General features: G+C 42.7%; 1 protein-coding gene across 1 annotated transcript; it reads right to left on the reverse strand.

Annotated features, from left to right (window-relative positions):
• Positions 1 to 1,958: 1,958 nt before the first annotated feature.
• LOC149321084 (killer cell lectin-like receptor subfamily B member 1B allele C) lies at positions 1,959 to 16,635 on the reverse strand. The gene is made up of 7 exons (XM_089507912.1): positions 16,518 to 16,635; positions 15,845 to 15,851; positions 8,416 to 8,567; positions 7,168 to 7,344; positions 6,231 to 6,385; positions 3,703 to 3,815; positions 1,959 to 2,082 (listed from the first exon to the last, which is right to left on the reverse strand). Exons 1-7 carry the CDS (start codon positions 16,633 to 16,635, stop codon positions 1,959 to 1,961), a joined length of 846 nt encoding a protein of 281 aa, XP_089364038.1.
• Between the last annotated feature and the right edge of the window lie 2,454 nt (positions 16,636 to 19,089).

Raw genomic sequence — 19,089 nt, forward strand, 5'->3', positions numbered from 1 at the left:
CTTCTTAGCAGTCAGTCAAATAGTCATTGTTAGAACTTTCAGAAAGACTATTGGAATAAATTTCTCCTTCTTTGGAGGTTTTTAAACAGAGGCTTTGATTGTATATTCCTGCATGGCAGAATGGGATTGAACTAGATAGCTGTTGCAGACAACTTGTTGTTGTTGTTGTTGTTGTTGTTGCTTTTGCTGTGTGCCTTCAAGTCATTTTTGACTCATGGCGACTCTAAGCTGAACCTATCAGGGTTTTTCTTGGCAGGATTTTTTCAGAAAGGGTTTTGCCTTTGTCTTCCTCTGAAGGCTGAGAGGGAATAATAATAATAATAATAATAATAATAATAATAATAATAATAATAATAGGTTTTATTTATATACCGCCCAATCACTGGGAATCCGAGCGGTTTACAACAGAGGGGATAATAGACAGTTCCCTGCCCTCAGGCTTACAATCTAAAAGGTATGACTTGCCCAGAGTCACCCAGCAGGTTTCCATGGAGGAACAGGGATTCAAACCCTGCTCACCAGAATCCTAGTCCAATGCTCAAACTACTACTACACTTTGGCTCTCCTATCCAGGCTACCAGTCAGAATAGCCAAACCCAGAAGCTAACCAAATTAAACAGGCAACTTGCCCAATTCTCCTACTATTCCCTTGCTATCCAATCCTGTTTGAGCCTGGGGAAGAACTCAGAGTTTTCAAGAAGATTATTATTATTATTAACCTTTATTTATGAAGCGCTGTAAATTTACACAGCGCTGTACATGCATCTTGAAGCATATGAGAACCAGGGAAATCCTTTGCCCCAGGAGTCCAAAGCTGTAACACAAAATAGCTTTTAATAGCAATAGCCAAGCAATCAAGATGCTGGTTTTAGAACTAATGAAGCCTACAGGTATACCCCCCACTAAGCAAAAATTAAGTAGAGTAGTGTATTTACAACAACAACAAAAATGTATCAAAAAGGCTACCCCCCCCCCCCCCCCACAGAAGAACAATATAGAATTAGGCTGAAATAAGAAAACCAAACTTCCTTTTCTAAACATACATATTGAAACATGTACATATTGGAGCATGGAGCCACTGTGAAGGTATTGTGTATCAGATTTGGCCATGGGTTGTACCACAAAACCAGTAAACAGTAAGCCTGTTGAAATTGTTTTGGGTGATATCTCTTGCCCGTGGTCCCGGTTTGGTGCCAACTGGATGCAGATGCAGGCGCCACTGGAACTCAGGATCAAAGCAAAACTCCAAAACAGGCTTTTCAGCTTGCTGGAACAATGACTAGTGAAACAGATGCGTTATTAAAGAAACAAACTCCAACAGGTTCACTCATTAAAGAGGGCTTTTATTGCTTGTTGCTATATACACGAGCTAATAATACAATAATAATTGTACAACACGTCTTACTCTCTCAGAGTCCATTCTCCCAGAATCCACCAGAACAGTCTTTGTTCTCATAAGTACAACTTTCCCACGCAGTGATCCCTTAGTCCATCCTCGCCATGCAATATAGAAACCAATCACAGTACAAACAGAAAACATATCTTGATTACATTTTGTCTTGTTCCATTGACCTTAGATATTCTGTCTGTGGCCTAGGCTTTTGGCCTTCAGCTGTAACCAATTTTAAGCTTTAACAACCATTGCCACATCTGAACATTTTCACCACAAATATATACTAACAAAGCCTTGCATTTACTCTAAATGAGGGTAGAGTATGCAAATGAATAGTACTTCTTTCACTTCTGCTCCTCTTCATTGCCTTTTTTTGTAGGAGAGGAGGATAAAGGAATTAAGAATAGGAAACAATGACATATATGCATGCAAACCTCTTTGGACTTTGAATTTAAGGAGGAAATGTGAACAGTAATCTTACACACACACATAACCTTTAAAGAAATATTTTAAGTTTGTGCTTAGATTACATGCTGACTACTCAGTTTATTTTCTATTTGACTATTTACACCAGAAGAGCTTCTGTTTCACAGATCCACTTGGTTACAGCACTGCATGCTTCTGAAATGATTTTTTCCCCTTTCAGCATCCCACAGCTGTTTGCTTGGGCAGCTCCTGTTACTTGCAACCTGCAGAATTAGAGAAAAAGAAGGCTTGTCAAGGGCTGGCCTCTCATTTCAACTGGATTTGGCTTTAAAAAAAATTATCCTTCCTATAGCTGAGTTTATATAGATATCTCGCCCATTTCAATATGGATACTGTTGTAGGCACACATTTGTTGTATGGTGTGTGTTGACTTGCATCTATTTCATAGCATTTAGGATACCTTGGGAGCATCCACACTACAGCACACTATAGCACTTTGTTGTCATTTTAACTGGCATGGAATGCTGAGATTTGTAATTTATTGAGGTGCTTAACATTTTCTGCTAGGAAGCTGTAGTCCACACCTCCGAGCTCTGGTCCCAGAGTTACTTAGCAAAGAATTCTGAGTACCTCACCAATCTACAAACCTCAGGATTCCATTGGATAGATTCATGATAGTTGAAGGGTTATTCAACTGTTATAATTATACAGTGTGCAGTGTATAGACTTGGACCATGGGGAGGGAATTAAAGTGGTATCAAACTGTTATCATAGGGGCAGTACAGACAGGCAGCTAGAGATGTAAGCCCTGTGGCTGTGCTGCAGCATACGCTTGCTTCAGCACCGACACATCGCCATGTGGTGTCGCAAACAGGAAGGGGCACTACCATGATGCCACTTCCTGCCAGTGATGTCTGGATGCTGCACCACACTTGCATCATCATAGTGGACTCTGTGTGGATGGGAGGCCGCTATGATGGCAGCCTCCATACGGACTAGGGTTCTGGAGCGTGCAGTTGGTGCTCCCAAACCCTAGAATCAGCACTGGCTAGTGGCATATACAAGGGTCTTTTCCTCCCTGCTGCTAGGAGAATTCTCATACCTGGGAAGACTGGCCATCCAGATGTTGTTGGACTCCAGGTCCCATCAGTCCCAACCAGCCTGGTCAATGGTGAAGGTCAGTAACATTTCATGATCGTCACAAATAATGTGTTTCCCAGATCTGGCTTAGATTGACCTGCTTGTGTATCTTTTTTATATGTTAGATGACATTCTCTCTCATCCTCTTCTTGTCACATAACTAGGGAAGATCTACATTTTAAAAACACTTTTTTAAGTTGGTCACCCACATCCATTGCTATAAAGATGGATTTTTAGTTCCCTCCTGGTTTCAGTGCATTTCAATATATTAAATTTAGATCCCTCAGTCATCTTCACAGGTTTTGAATTTGAAATGTTAATTATTCAAATCTGAATTCAGGCACTCTGGTTTGTTTTTAATTAGAACTAACACTTTGCTTGGATCTGTTTGTACAAGTTCTTTAAACATGGTAAGATTTTGGAGTTGATTCCCATAACTAAGATTCATAACTTTAAAAAGAAAGATGGAAAGGGAAACACTATCAGATCCAGCACTAGCCTAGACCTTAAGAGTGTGAAGAGTCCTGTAACAGATATAGATAAAGGCACCTTATATTCATAGCTATTTGTACACGTGACACAAATTGCATTTATCTTCCAGAACAGGTGATGAACTAAAGTGTATACAGTTAAATATTGAATCTGGAACTAACTGTCCATTGGGCACAAGAGAATACTGGAAGTGGAAAATCATAAACTTTCCCCATCAAAACTAGTATGAACTGCAGGAGAAAAATACTCACAATGTGCCATTTAACAGGGAGCCTTCTACCCAAGACCATTCACTTGTGAGGGGAATGGCAGTCAGTCCAAGCCACAGCAGTTGTGCACCATCAGTAATACCCTTTATGAAGTCCTGCCAATGATACAAGAATCAGTCTAAAGATTTTCAGATATGCTTATACATTTGTCTGTAAATGTCCAGTAGATCATCACAGAATCATAGAGATGGAAGAGGTCTCATGGGCCATCAGTTCTAACCCCCTGTTCAATGCAGAATATCCAGCCAAAGCACTTTTTGAAGCCATCCAGAGAAAGAGACTCCACCACCTCTCTAGGCAATTGGTTCCATTACCGAACAGCTCTCACTGTCAAGAAGTTTCTTCTAATGCTCAGTTGAAATCTACTCTCCTGTAACCTCAAATCATTAGATCTAGTCTTACCCTTTGGGGCAGCAGAGAAAAGGTTTGTCCCATCCTCACTGTGACAGCAATTGAGGTATTTAAAGAGGGTAATCATGTCAACCCTAAGTTTTCTCTTTACCAAGCCTAACATGCCCAGCTCCCTCAACCTCTCTTCATCTGTTTTGTTCTCCATACCACTTATCTTCCCTGTCTTAACTAGCATGACAGTGTGTGTGCAATTCAGGGCTTGGAACATTTACCTTCTTGGACTATAGATGCCAGAACTCCCCAGCCAGCCTGGCCATGCTATATTAGTGATTCTAAGAGGTATAGTCAAAACAGTAACTTTTCTAAGCTCTGGTATGAGTTCCTATTACAAGCAGCTGTGTTGTAGTAAACCATGTATCAGAAACTGAGCAATACTAGGAAAACAGTGATTAATGCAAACAACTGCCCAGAGTTCCAAAGAGCATGTAACTGACATAACTGAGACACTGAACTTTACTGAGTATGCAAAAATCATGTGTACTTCTTACTGCAAAAACCAAGAGGTGGTTCTGTTACAGAAATAAAATTTATATGTGCAGTGCATGAGAGCCATTGGACAATTAGCCCTATATGAAATCTTAAAAATGAACTGTATAATATTATGTCAGAAGAAAACAGTTTTTTGTTAAATTCTGAACTAAAAGGACAGGTGTATATTTTTAAAAACCATTATGTATTCTTGAAATACTCAACTATACCCTAGGAGAAGTACCTTGCTTACTACAGCATGCAGCTCCCTAATGCTGCCACCACACTGCAACAGTAAAACAATTTTACACCACTTTAACTGCCATGACTCAGTGCTATAGAATTCTGGGATTTGAAGTTTGGTTGGACATCAGAGCTATCCTAGCTGAAAGGCTAAATATCTCACAGAACTACAAATCCCAAAAGTACATAGCATTGTGCCATGGCAGCTAAAATTGTGCCCAAACTGCTTTGCTTCTGCAATGCAGATACAGTCTAAGAGCAGCTTTCTTTAAGCAAACTTGAGGCAAAATGTTATTTCTAATTTAAAGTCTGTGAGTGTTTTATATATGAATACATCCACCCCTCCACATTTGCAGCTTTGAATTTTGTGGATTTGATTATTCATTGATTTTATTAATATGTTCTCTCTAGGAATATCTAGGTCATCCTAGGGGGTGCAGCCTGCAGGGGGTGTAAAATGCACTGGGTGACACCCAGTTGGGCCCTCTTCCCCCTTCAGGGCAGGAGGGGCAAACACCCACCCTTCCTGACTGCTCCATCGCCAGGCTTTCTCCCTGTGAAATGTTGGAGGTATGAGAGTTCTTAAAGCATTTTAAATTTGGAATTTTTTGAAATTGTTGAGATTGCTTTTCCTGTTCGCCACACTTATATCTCATAAGTAGAGATGATACAATAATTGTATGAGAGGCCACACACACTGCACTCTTCAGTTATAAAGGTTTCAGTATGGCACCTCAGCGCTAAATATTTTTAAAATACAGTCTGCCCTCCACATTTGTGGAGCCTAGAGGCACAAGACCCCACAAAAGTGGGGAAAAATGTAAATATGCATGACCAGTAGTGCCCCAGGCCTGGTGTCATCCAATGTGGGGGGAATGGACAATGGCGGGGACCTCCCCTGTCTTCTGCACTCATGGTTGGTGGCTGGGCAAGTGAGGCAATGGAAGGGAGGAGGACAAGGAGTGTGGGCACGTCCTTCCCGACTATCCCATCCTGGGCTTCTTCCCCTGAGAAAAAGCCTGGGATGTAGGAGGAGTATGAGCACACATGCACCCTTCCTAGCCATGCAGGGAGGAAGCCTTCAGACACAGGCAAACTCATAAACAATCAAATCCATGAATGTTAAACCTGGGAATGTGGAGGGCATACAATAATTTTCTAAGAATTATAGGTAGGTGTCCAACAGTTCCTTGCCGCTGACACCACCTCTTAAGGGGAAAATATAAAACCTTACAGTGTCCAGATTAGACAAATAATTCAAATATTTGTAAACAGAATAATTTATACAGCTCCCCTAATTCAGCTAACCAGCACAAAAAAAACTGAATCAATCAGAGAAAGGATCTACATATTTTTATGCAGGAAATCATGACATTATTAGTATTTACCAGTTCTGCTTTTTCTTTTATCACTGCAAGCTGAGAGACTTTTGCTGTGCAGTCATGATGACTCTTGTTCCATGTGTTTTTTTCTCTGGAGAGCCAATAGCACTTGTCCTTATGGCGCAACCAGGTTTCAGGGCAGAGTTTACACCTTGAATTCTCTGGATTTTTGAAAAAAGGAGAAATTGATACTTGCTTATTTGAGTCCATTCTAAATATTGCAGATTTTCCACTCCAGAAACTAATCATGTATTCATTCTGATACCAAACTACTCATAAACTTACTCACTGAATTAGACATCCTTATGCTTTTTCTTAAACTCAACTTCTTTCTATGTTTCTAAACAAACATGTTTATGAAAAATGTTAGCTGTAGCCCTCTTGAGATCAAGAAGGGTTTTCCCCCTGAACCCTAAACTAAGAGCCAGTGTGAGCTTTAGGAGCCTAAACTAGGAGCTGTGGGACCAACCTAAAGAGGGGATTCATCACATCCTTCTTAATCGATTTTCTGGCGATTTTCAAAAAAAAGAAGCAGTAGCAGGGAAAGATTACAAATGGAAGGTGGAAACATCTTAACTCTCATAAAATTCAGTACTTAAAGAAGCAGGGTGACAATAGGACTAAAACCTCACATGGGTTACAATAGAAAAAAATTGATCCCGCTGAAGCACAATATATACTCGTCTACTGACTTCAGCAGAGAGTATGACAGTTACATTTTAGATTAAACTTGAAGAATCTTCTGGTTAACTTGGCCACTGAACTTGCTGCCTAGAGGTTCAAGGAACTGTTGCAAGCTCTGCTGAAATCAGTGGGAAACTTAGGCAATGTTTACATCTTTCTTTTTAGAATGAATGGGACTTAAATGTACTTGACTTCATCTGGATCATGTTAATCCTGCTTCAATTTAATGGACAGAGATTGCTGAAAACATTAAAGTTACCTGTGGAGTGATTACCATATGATTTGCACAGATACTGTAGCAAAGCCTGATGGTTATCCAGCTTGGTCTTCTGCTGACTCTCATTGCTGGGTGTTTGGCTGTTTGTTCCTTGGAAGGCATGGATCTTTTCAAGAGCATGCAGGGATTCTTTGGTCCACCAGCCTTTAAAAAAGATTTCTGTTTTGTTGATCACCGAATTTACAAAGATAACATTAAAAAAAATTAAAGTTAAGTATGACATTATCCATGGAAAAGGTTGCTCCCAACTAACCCGTTTCTTTGAAACTGCAATATATTTTTTTCCTACGGAGAATGTAAGACTGTATGTACACTAAAGATTTTGACACCACTTTGGTTGGCATGACTCTATCCTCTGGCACTCTGGAATATGTAACTTGGTGAGATGCATAGAATTCTCTGCTAGAGATTCTAAGTAAGTAACTCATTAAAGGACACTCCCCCAGAATCTGTAGAATGGAGCCTTGGCATTTAAAAAGATATCAAAGTGAGATAACTGTACAGTGTAGACACACTCCAAGATATTGCCAGATTTTTTCTCCCTCTCCACAGTCCATTTCTGTTCAAGAAAGAGTGCTAAAAATTAGAGTTCTTCCTCTAGTTGTGATTCCATCCCACGCAGACATGAACACCTCATGTTTAGACATGTCACTTTCTGCATAAGAGTAGTGGTTCTAGAAGCTTTCGTCTTCAAGTGTTGAAGAAAGTGAGGTAAGGCCTGAACAGAGCTACAGCTGCTTTTAAAAGCACCAGATGCACACAGTGGTAAACAAATGGCATACTCTTTAGAGAGGGCTTGAATCACTCAGCCATTTCAACAAGTGAGAGAACCTATTCTCTACTTGGTTTACTCTGAGGATGTGAGAAAAACAACTTGCATTTTCTAAAATGAAATGTGTTTCAGCTGCAAAGGGTATTTTGGACACGTAGTCAAAACTAATCCTGCAGTTTATAAAATTAACATAGCCAGCACTGCAACAATAGATACCTCACTTGGGCCCTGAATAGACTGGTGATACACACTGGCATTGGGGCAGAGTGGGGACACGGTGACTGCACACCATGTACCCCAACTCCGCTGTCATGCTGGTGTGATGCTGCATGCCCCTGAGTTGCAGTTTGCACTCTCTATAGAGGTGGACCTTTGATTATTAGACGCTGGCTGTCATATTAAGGATTTATAAAGCTTTGTAAAGCACCCTATGTTATGTTATGCCTCAGGCTACTCACCCCAAATGCCCAGTGCTATCATGGCTCCCAGTAGAAGGAGGATTGTCATGCATCCAAACCCAAGAAGAAACCGATGCCATCGGCAATGTCTCAGCAGGATATCTACAATAGTCAATGTTTCGGGAAAGAGGTTAAAACAAGAACAAAAAGAACTGTGGTGGTTCAAGCCAAGAGCATCTCTAATTCATCATTTTATCTGCCCTACTGATTATTTTGTGTAGAAATCCATAAAAAAGAACTTCTCACTTTGCTGTTCTTCAGAGACTGGTAGGCAATCAGGATTGCTGTCAAGCTGGCTAATAATAATAATAATAATAATAGTTATTAAAAGGTTGAAGACTTTCCTCTTCAATTCTCCAGTTTAAGTTGCTGAGCATGCCTATGGTGGCAGCCGAGATGGGTAGTGACTGAGAAGGATTTTGTTTGTTTTTGTTTTTAGCATATTAGTATATTATTTCAGTATATTATTATTTTATGGTGTGGTGTTTTATCATTCATTTTTTTATTGTATATGTTCTGATATACCACCCTTTGGTGGAAAGTACATTTTAAAAATAGGTTGTTGCTATTATGATTATGATTATGATTATGATTATGATTATGATTATTAGCATGGAAGCAGTGGTGTCATTAGAGCAGGAGTCACCCAGTGTGGTAACTCATGGCATCACTTCCATGGGTATCTTCTCATGCCAGACCATACAAAATTCTGTTCCATCCTTTGAAACATAGCCTACAGCACCTGACTTTTGTTGGAAGTCTCCCATCCAAGCCCCCCCCCCCCCCCCCATGGCACTATCATTCCATGATAGTGGGATTGTGTGCTCCTGTAAAGCAAGAGGCTACGCTGATGGCAGCAGTGCTACTGGTAGGGTCTCTGATGTCAGACAGGCTTTGGCTGAGGAGTCATGCTAAATGTGCCAAGCAGCTATAGTGGAGGGTTATACTGGCAAAGGATCTCTCAGAAACAATGGCAGTGGCACCATAGCCAACACTCGCTAGTACAGTTAAGAGAGATAAAAAAATAACGGCCAAACAAACTGAAGCTACCAATGTTGTACACCAATACACCAATGTTGTACAACAACTGCCAGAAGATTTCTGGCCCTCAAATAAGAGACATCCTTTTGTATTATTATTATTATTATTATTATTAACCTTTACACAGCGCTGTACATACAATCTTTTTAATATGTATCACCTAGTATCCCTGGTGGTGATCCAATGATACATCTCTGGATAATTTTCAACTGATCAGCAAGGAGTTCTCATTCCTATTTATCCTAACAATGGCAGCAAGCGACCCCCAAAAAGAAATAGGATGCAAAAAAAAAATTTTTTTTTTATGAAAACCAGTAAAAGAGTATATGAATTTAGATCTGGTTACACATTCCTAGGCTAATCATGCATTCAGAAATCATGTTTGTGTGTTTGCATGTGTTTGCACACACTCATGTGCACATGCAGTACAGCGATAATAACAAACAGGATTTAATAAATTAGCAAAATATTTTGGCTTCTGAGTTTTCTATTTGTTGAAAACAAGTAGATGGGTGTACCTTTTTAAGCAAAGGAAAATAATTCATATCTTACAAATATGTAGAGAGAGTGAAACCCCTTCAATTGCTAATCTGTTTCATGGTGGGACAACACATGTACTAAAACCCAACCACAGAGTCTTCCGAAAGGAAATACGAAGGTGTTAGTGCTTCCATTATTTTTAAATGCCTCCGTTTGCCTCCCAAAGGACTGTTGTTGCTGCTGCTGGAGCTACTGTTGTGTTCGCCGGGCGGCTCCCTGGGTTTGGCTGAAGACCTGCGCAACTGCACACCAACTCAGGGAAGCCGCCTTCGGACTTCTCCATCTCTAGGGCTCCAGCAGGCGAGCCAGGACTGCGGGGGGACTAGGAACACCTGGGGAAGGTGGGGAGAGGGGCATACCGGTGGCAGCGGCACGCTCAAAAGCCAGCCTGCCTGGTCTCCTCCCCTGTCCCGCCTCCGTTTGCCTCCCAAAGGACTGTTGTTGCTGCTGCTGGAGCTACTGTTGTGTTTGCCGGGTGGCTCCCTGGGTTTGGCTGAAGACCTGCACAACTGCGCACCAACTCAGGGAAGCCGCCTTTGGACTTTTCCATCTTCACAGTTGTGCAGCTGCGCACTTGCACAGTCCCGGTGGGGAGGGAGGTATGAGAGGTGTGCCCCTTGCTAGCGCTGCAGCAGTGGAGAGCTGTTATGTGGCTCTTCCACTGCTGTCTTGTACGGTGAAGGAGGGAGAAGGTTATGGATAGGGGGCATGTTATGGTTGAGGAGGAGGTGCTGGTGGGTAAGAGCGGGGCCCCTATTGGAGTAGTGTGGGGCAGGGGGAGGTATGGCGGTAGGAAAGTGGAGAAGCGTTACAGGGGAAGACGAGATCGATGTGTAATATCTATCTCACCTTCCTTCCACCTTCCTAACCAGAGAGGCCTGAGGGTCAATCCAACCGTACCACAAACCCTGTCTCTACTCCTGTGCAATGCCAGGTCTGTGAAGAACAAGTCCCACATTATACATGATCTGTTAGAGGATAAGAACTGAGACCTGGCTTGCATTACTGAGACCTGGCTTGGGCCTGGAGGTGAAGCTGTGTGGGCACAGGCCCTCCCTGCCAGGTTCTCAGTTAAGGACCAGTCCAGGTTAGGTGGGCAGCGGGGGGGAGTTGCCTTGATTCATAAGAACACTCTTCCTTTAACCAGGAACCATGTCCGACACACCTCTCATATTGAGTGTATTTACCTGACCCTAAAGGCCAGAGACAGTTTGGGGATTCTGTTGGTCTACCGGCCACCCCGTGCGCTAACAGACTCCCTAGCCGAGCTGACACAATTGGTCTTGGAGCTGTTGTTGGAGTCCCCCAGGCTTCTTGTCCTGGGGGACCTCAACATCCCCTTCGTGGTCAGCCATAATCCATCCGGTGCGGCTCGGGAGTTCATGGATTCCATGACTGCCATGGGCCTGTCTCAATTGGTCATGGGTCCGACACATTCTGCTAGTAATACACTCGATATGGACTTTTGTACGGACATGGAAAGTCCGCGGGCGGAAGTAACAAATATCTTCGCCCTGTCATGGACGGACCATTTCCTGGTGGAGGCTAAAATTAAGGCATCTACCCAGATCCCTCCCGGGGGTGGCGGACCTATTAGAATGGTCCACCCTCGAAGGCTGATGGAACCCAAAAGGTTCCAAGAAGCCCGAGAGGGGTATATGGTTGGATGTGACGGCGATTCTGTTGATGCCCTGACTACCATCTGGGACACCGATCTCTCCAGGGCTATACACAGTATCGCTCCCAAGCGTCCTCTCAGGCCTGCTTCCAAAAAACAGCCCTGGTATACGGAAGATCTCTGGGCAAGGAAGCGGGTCCTGCGACGACTAGAGCGCAAATGGCGGAGACACCAGTGCTTATCCGACAAGGCACTCCTAGCCTCTCTTTTGAAGGACTACGGAGTGGCGATAGATGCAGCAAATAACTTGTTCTATGCTGCGCATATCGCATCCATGGAGTCACGTCCAGCAGAGCTGTTCAGAGTAGTGAGGGACCTCACACAGCTTCCCTCCTCTCTGAACCTTATTTTGGAACCATCCAAGGCCTGCTGTGACCAATTTAACAACTTCTTCGCGGATAAAACCTCTCAGATAAGGGCTGATCTCGACGCTCTTATTGGGACAGAAACCAGAGTAGAGGCCTCCAGAGCTTCCGTGGACTCAATTGTACTGGATCATTTTGAGTCTGTAAGTACTGAGGAAGTGGACAAGATCCTTAGAAGTGTTAGGAAGACAACTTGCTCTCTCAATCCCTGTCCCTCGTGGCTAGCGGCTCAGGGGGGTGCGGGTGTAATCACCTTGTTACACCGAATTATCAGTACATCATTCAGGGATGGACAATTTCCAACCAGCTTGAAATTGACCATTGTGAAACTGCTGATCAAAAAGCCCTCCCTTGACCCCCTGATGCATAATAATTATCAGCCTGTCTCACTATTGCCATTTCTGGGAAAGGTGATCGAGAGAGCGGTCGCCTTCCAGCTTCAAGCGATCTTGGATGAAACGGATTTTCTGGACCCATTTCAAACCGGCTTCCAGGCGGGCTATGGAGTTGAGACTGCCATGGTTGCCTTGGTCGATGATCTTCGTCTGGGCATGGACAGGGGTAGCGTGTCCCTGTTAGTGCTCTTGGACATCTCAGCGGCTTTCGATACCATCGACCATGGTATCCTTCTGGAACGCCTGAGAGAGTTAGGAATCGGGGGCACTGCGCTCCAGTGGTTCCGTTCCTACCTCTCGGGTAGGTTCCAGATGGTGCAGCTGGGAGACGTGTGCTCCGATAAGAGGGCACTTACATCTGGTGTCCCTCAAGGAGCCATTCTGTCTCCCATGCTATTCAACATTTACATGAAACCGCTGGGAGAGATCATCCGGAGGCACGGGGCGCGGTGTTATCAATATGCTGATGACACTCAAATATATTTCTCTGTGTCTCCAACTGATGCAGTGACCAGGGATGGCATCTCTCCTCTAGATGCCTGTCTGGGGTCAGTAATGGGCTGGATGAGGGAAAACAGACTCAGACTGAATCCAAAGAAAACGGAAGTACTTGTGATAGGTTCCCCAGGTCCGGGTTTGGAGATTTGTCCACCTGTCCTAGACGGGGTCATGCTTCCCCTGAAGGACTCTGTTCGCATTCTGGGGGTGCTCCTGGACTCATCGCTCCACCTTACATCTCAGGTGGATGCGACGGTCAGGAGCACCTGTTATCAGCTTCGGTTGATATGCCAGCTGTGACCTTTCCTGGGCCAGGGGGACCTTGAAACAGTGGTACATGCTCTGGTAACCTCTCGTTTGGATTTCTGTAATGCGCTTTACATGGGGCAACCCTTGTACCAAACCTGGAAGCTGCAATTGGTTCAGAATATGGCAGCAGAATATGGTCACTGGAGTTTCCAGGGCCAGCCATATAACACCGGTACTTAAAGATCTACACTGGCTGCCTATTCGCTTCCAGGCGCAATACAAGGTGTTGGTTATTACCTATAAAGCCCTAAATGGCTTGGGCCCAGGGTACTTAGAGGACCGCCTCTCTCCATATAATCCGCCCCGCACTCTCAGATCGGGTGAAAGACATCTTCTAAGAGTTCCAGATGCTAGACGTGCCACCACTATACAAAGGGCCTTCTCCATCTCGGCCCCTAAGCTCTGGAACTCGCTCCCCGACGAGCTCCGCTCGACCCCCTCCCTAGACCAATTTAAAAGAGGGCTGAAAACACATCTTTTCCAACAGGCATACCCCCAATAGTCCTGTTGTGATTCCTCTCCCCCCACTGTTGTTATCACCATTGTTATAACTGTTGTTATATTGATATTACATCCTGCTAGCCTGGAATTGTTATTGTTATTGTTATTGTTATATTGTGTATTTGCGATATTGTGATCAATGTTTTTATTGTAATTTGTGTGTTGTTGGATTGTAAAATCCACCACTGTAACCCGCCTTGATCTCTGGAAAGGCGGGCTAGAAATAAAGCTTTTATTTATTATTTATTATTAAATGAACAATATTTTTATTTTGAACTATACTTTTCTGTCTTATTTTGTATCTCACTTCAAAGAGTGTATTATAATGAACAAAAACTGTCTCTAATTTTGCGTTTTATAAAAAATCTGCAGGACAAGTAAAGTTGCAAGAGACTGAGTGGCCCAAGATCACCCAGTGAACTGCATATCTAGGTGGGGTTAGAAATGGAGCCTTTCTGCCTTAATAACCAAAATAAACATTATGACAGACACATAATGGCTCAACCTAATAAATACTTCCATGCGCCTCAGATGGAATGTGTAGTTTTACTTATCTATGAGGCATGAATGTTATCACAGTGTGTATTGTCCTGTTGAACAAACATAACCTTTTGTTGGCCATTGACGGTTGGTGGCTTCATGGCATATTAGCCTCTGGGACTGTGCAATGATATCACATTGTAGGTAAGATAAGTGTAATCAACAAAATTAAGGTTTTTTGGCAACCAAATCACATCTTCCAAAATAGTTTTTAAGGCCTGATTTCCATTACCATATCCACTTGCTCCCTCTCTGTTTCTCTTGTTTCAAACCAAGTTTACTTTATTATGGCAATAATGTTAATGCTGTTGCCAAAGGTAGGACCAAAACCACTGAATTAAAATTACAAGAAAGGAGATGATAAATGGACAGTAGAAAGAAGTTCCTGATGGTAAGAGTTGTGTGACAGCAAAATTTGTTGTTGCTGAGCACCTTCAAGTCACTTCCGACTTATGCAACTCTAAGGTAAACCTATCATGGGGTTTTCTTAAAAGTTTTTTTTTCAAAGGGGAGTTGCCTTTGCCTTCCTCTAAAGCAGAGAGAATGAGACTTGCTCAAGATCTTCCCGAGGGTTTCCATGGCTGAGCAGGGATTTGAACCCTGGTCTTCACAGTCATAGTCCAATGCTCAAACCACTGCACCACCCTGGCTAACAAAATGACCTACGTCAAGTGGTGGACTCTCTTTCATTGGAAGTCTTTGAACAGATTGCCCTCTCTCAAGAGTGCTTTAGCATTATTATATTCCTGCATGGCAGGGAGTTGGACCAGTGTCTCTGGATCCCTACTGCCTCTATGGGATTCTAGGGATAGTTGTTGATCAACAGATACCCCGGCTCCTAATATTCTCCTCAACAACATGATTTGCATAACATAGTTATTGTTACAAGACCCTTTGGTCTGTATTGTGATGGACACTTATCATCAAAAGTCCCATTAGTGATGACAAGATAAAATGGGGACGGCTGCCACACTGCAGAATCAATGCAGTTTAACACTAGTTTCACTGACATGGCTCCATCCTATGAAATCCTGGGATTTAAAGTTCGCTGCAGAATCAGAGCTCTCTGACAAGGAAGGCTAAACACCTGAAAAAACTAGAAATCCCAGAATTCCATAGCATTTAAATATGTCAGTTAGCATGGTGTCAAACTACATTAATTCTATAGTGCAGATACACACTCTTCCTTTGCATTATCTTTAGCCATACCTACCAAATTATGTAAGGTTAATGGAAGAGATTGGGTATCGCCATAAGAATATGGGAAGTTACTTTTTGAAAATAATTGATTGTGTTACTCATTATTCTGATCATCTAACAGGGATTACAGTAAATAGATACATGCACTACTTGGTACCTCCATCACAGAATCAAAAATGGTGTCCAACACTGCAGCACAGCTTCACAGTAGAGAGACCAACTTTTCCAGCAAATCTCTCTCTCTCTCTCTCTCTCTCTCTCTCACACACACACACACACACACACAAAGAGAGAGAGAGAGAGAGAGAGAGAGAGAGAGGATCTACCGTAATACAAGTAATGTTTTAAAGAAAAGAACTCACACGAATTCTGAGTGTTTAAATTTTCACAATTCAAACAATATCTTGTATTACCACATCTGAATACCATGGAGGAAAAGAAATACCTCAGAATGATGACTTTGGCCATCAATCACTGCAGCTCTGTGAGGCCACCTTTCCAAACATCAAAATATTTGCACTAATATGTATGGCCAAGGCTGTATCTGCACTGCAGAAATAACACAGCTTGACATCACTTTAACTGCCATGTATCCATCTTATGGAATTCTGGGATTTGCAGCTTGTTGTGGCACCAGAACTCTCTGACAAAGAAGGCTAAATATCTCACAAAACTACAAATCCCAAAGTTCCATAGCATTGAGTCACAGCAGGTAAAGTGGTGTCAAACTGCATTCTTTCTGCAGTGTAGATGCCGCCCAGGAAAGCATGTGGTGGAGCATACTACATGATAAGCTGGCTGCCCAAACCCAACTCATGATGACATATTGAGCAGAGCATAGAAAATTAACTCTTTGAACTATAGCTCCCAGAATCCCCTAGCTACCACTGCAGGCAGTGATCATGCTGGCCGGGGGATTCTGAGAGTTATGGTTTTAAAAAGTAACTTTTTTCAGGTTGACATTTACAAGATTGTTGTGCTGAGACCACCAATCACAACCTGGAAACATCTGGTCAACATTAAGTCATTATTTACCTTGAACATGAGATTCAGCTTTGAGTCTTTGATCTTTTTGTCTTGGCTTGAAATTAATGTAGCAGGGCTCATCCTGTAGCTGGCAAGGAAACTGAGTTCGAAGTGCCTCCTTGTTCATGATAATTTTTTGAAAAACGAGGGAGAGGAGAGAAGAGCAGTGTTCTCGTCATCCAACTCCAGTCTGGAAGAAAAGCAGCCCTGAGAGTATGTGGTAGACAAGGAAGAAGACAGCACAGGAAATGGTGCCTCTGACATTTTGACCAATTGTCACACCTCTGCTGATGCCTTTTGCTCATTCAGGGGCTGTTTTTATTAACAATTTTTTTTAAAAAAAAGGGCAACAGTTTCCATTTCATAACATCAGATATTCTGAGAGGAAAAACAATCTTATGTCTAAGTAGGTGTTAAAAATAATCTGTTGTCATTTTTTATCTTCATGTTTCTCCCAAATAACTTCAGAGAGTAAAATCATAGGAGAGCTGGCCCTTCCTCTGATTACATTAACCTGTACATTTATGTGTGCATGTGCACACATGTGGGGGATTATTTATTGGCTTGTTAAATGGTTACTTTTCTAGATCTACCCTACCCCTCACCAACACGGCTGAACTTCATAGATTTCTTGATTAACACTGAAGGTACCCTTATGATCTAAAACTTGCAAAAAGGTGGTAAAATGTGGACCAGACAATGCAACTGTTAGACGGACTTGTAATGGACTGACTTACCGAACCCAAAGGGTACTCACCAATGGCACCTCCTCATCCTGGAGAAAGTGAGTAGCAGGGTACCACAGGGTTTTGTCCTGGGCCCAGAGCTATTCAACACCTTTATTAATGGCCTGGACGACAGAATGGAATGCATTCTTATCAAATTTGGAGATAACACCAGACTAGGAGGAACAGCCAATACTTCAAAGGACAGGATCAGAATTAAAAAATATTATTATTATTATTATTATTATTATTAAGCTTTATTTTTATAGCGCTGTAAATTTACACAGTGCTGTACATACAATCTTTTTAATTAGATGGTTCCCTGCCCTCAGGCTTACAATCTAAAAAGACACAACACAAAAAGAGAAGGGAGTGGTGGTGGGGAAGGGGATCAGGTCCAGCAGTTAATAGCTTAGAAAGCTGGGCCAAAACCAATAAAATGAATTTCAATATGTAGCAATGTAGGGTACCATACTTGAGAAGTAAAAATGAAACACACAGATATAGGATGGGTGACATTGCTTAACATGAGTGCATGCAAAAGGGATCTAGGAGTTTTAGTAGACCACAAGCTGAAAATGAGCCTAACTGCACTCGGCTGGCGGCTGGCAGCATTGGTGGCAATTTGCGTGTGATAATACCTGGATGTATCCTGAAAGAGACTTCAGTGTGGCAGGGGTAAGTCAGGTTGTTGTTTTTTTAGCAATGTGATAAACTCTTGGTTATAGCCTCCCCACACATAGGTCCTCCTCCTTCACAAACTGATTGGTTGGTTCTACCCAGGCTTGCCCAGCTTCTCACTTCATAGCACTGCACAATTATTTCATCTCATTCTCCTTAAACAACCTTTTACAGTTTTTTTTAAAGAACTGATTGAAGAAACCTGTGGGGTTAGAAGTGAAAGGTGACAGCATATGGACTCCTTTGCAAAATCCCATGGATGAGGAAGAGTGGTGTAGCCAAGGGTCCGTTTAGGGGAATTTTATTATTATTGTTATTAGCTCAAATATTGCAAGAGGGGGCTGGCTACCAGAGCCCACTGAAATCGCCCTCCCGATATGTATACGGAGTAGACCAGGGGATCCCAATAAATAAAGCTGAGACAGATATTAATAACTAGATGTCTAATTTATTAAAACAGGGGGAAAACACATGCGTTGCGCATACACTCACACACACACTCAGGACTCAGGAAAATTAGGGTTGGAAAATAGGAACAGATTTCAGGTGTTACTAATGGAGATGCTTACCAGAATGTAGACTCCCTCCAGGAAGCGAATGGGGTGGTGGACAGTGAGACAAGCCTGCTCCGCAACCTGGGTTTGAGCAGAAATGCCAGCTACCAAAACAGAGGTCCGACTGACGTGGAGTAAGTAGACCTTGCAAATGGCGCGCTGAGCAGCCAAAGTGGGGACTTTTTATAGGCCAAATCTGGCCTTAGGCAAAGAGGCTGGTTTGGCCGAAACAAAGGTGTTTAATTGTTTTCTTTTCACCTGGATGTCTGGATCTGATAATATCAATGACTTAAGTTGTTCGGACAACAGACTTGAGGAGGGGGTGATAGCTTCAGGCAAGGCAAACATTTGCTCTTCCTGGTCCTATGATAATCCCTTCATGCGACTTCCCAGACCTTCTAAGATGTTAATATGGGTGCTCCCTTAGGGGATGTGTACATGTCCTCTCGCTTTGCCAGTAATGGCGGACAGGCTAGGAGTCTGGCCAGGGGTCATCCAAGGGTTATCATTGATTCCAAAATTTATGTAAACCAGCATGGGTAACATTCTCCCCCCCCCTCGGAAATTTCACAGACTCTCAGGCGAGTGGATGGGTATTTTCCGAATTACTCTTTGCCATAG

Source organism: Sceloporus occidentalis, unplaced genomic scaffold (assembly GCF_023333645.1).
Source record: "Sceloporus occidentalis isolate IW3139 unplaced genomic scaffold, rSceOcc1.0.p SCAF_1, whole genome shotgun sequence".
NCBI lineage: Eukaryota > Metazoa > Chordata > Lepidosauria > Squamata > Phrynosomatidae > Sceloporus > Sceloporus occidentalis.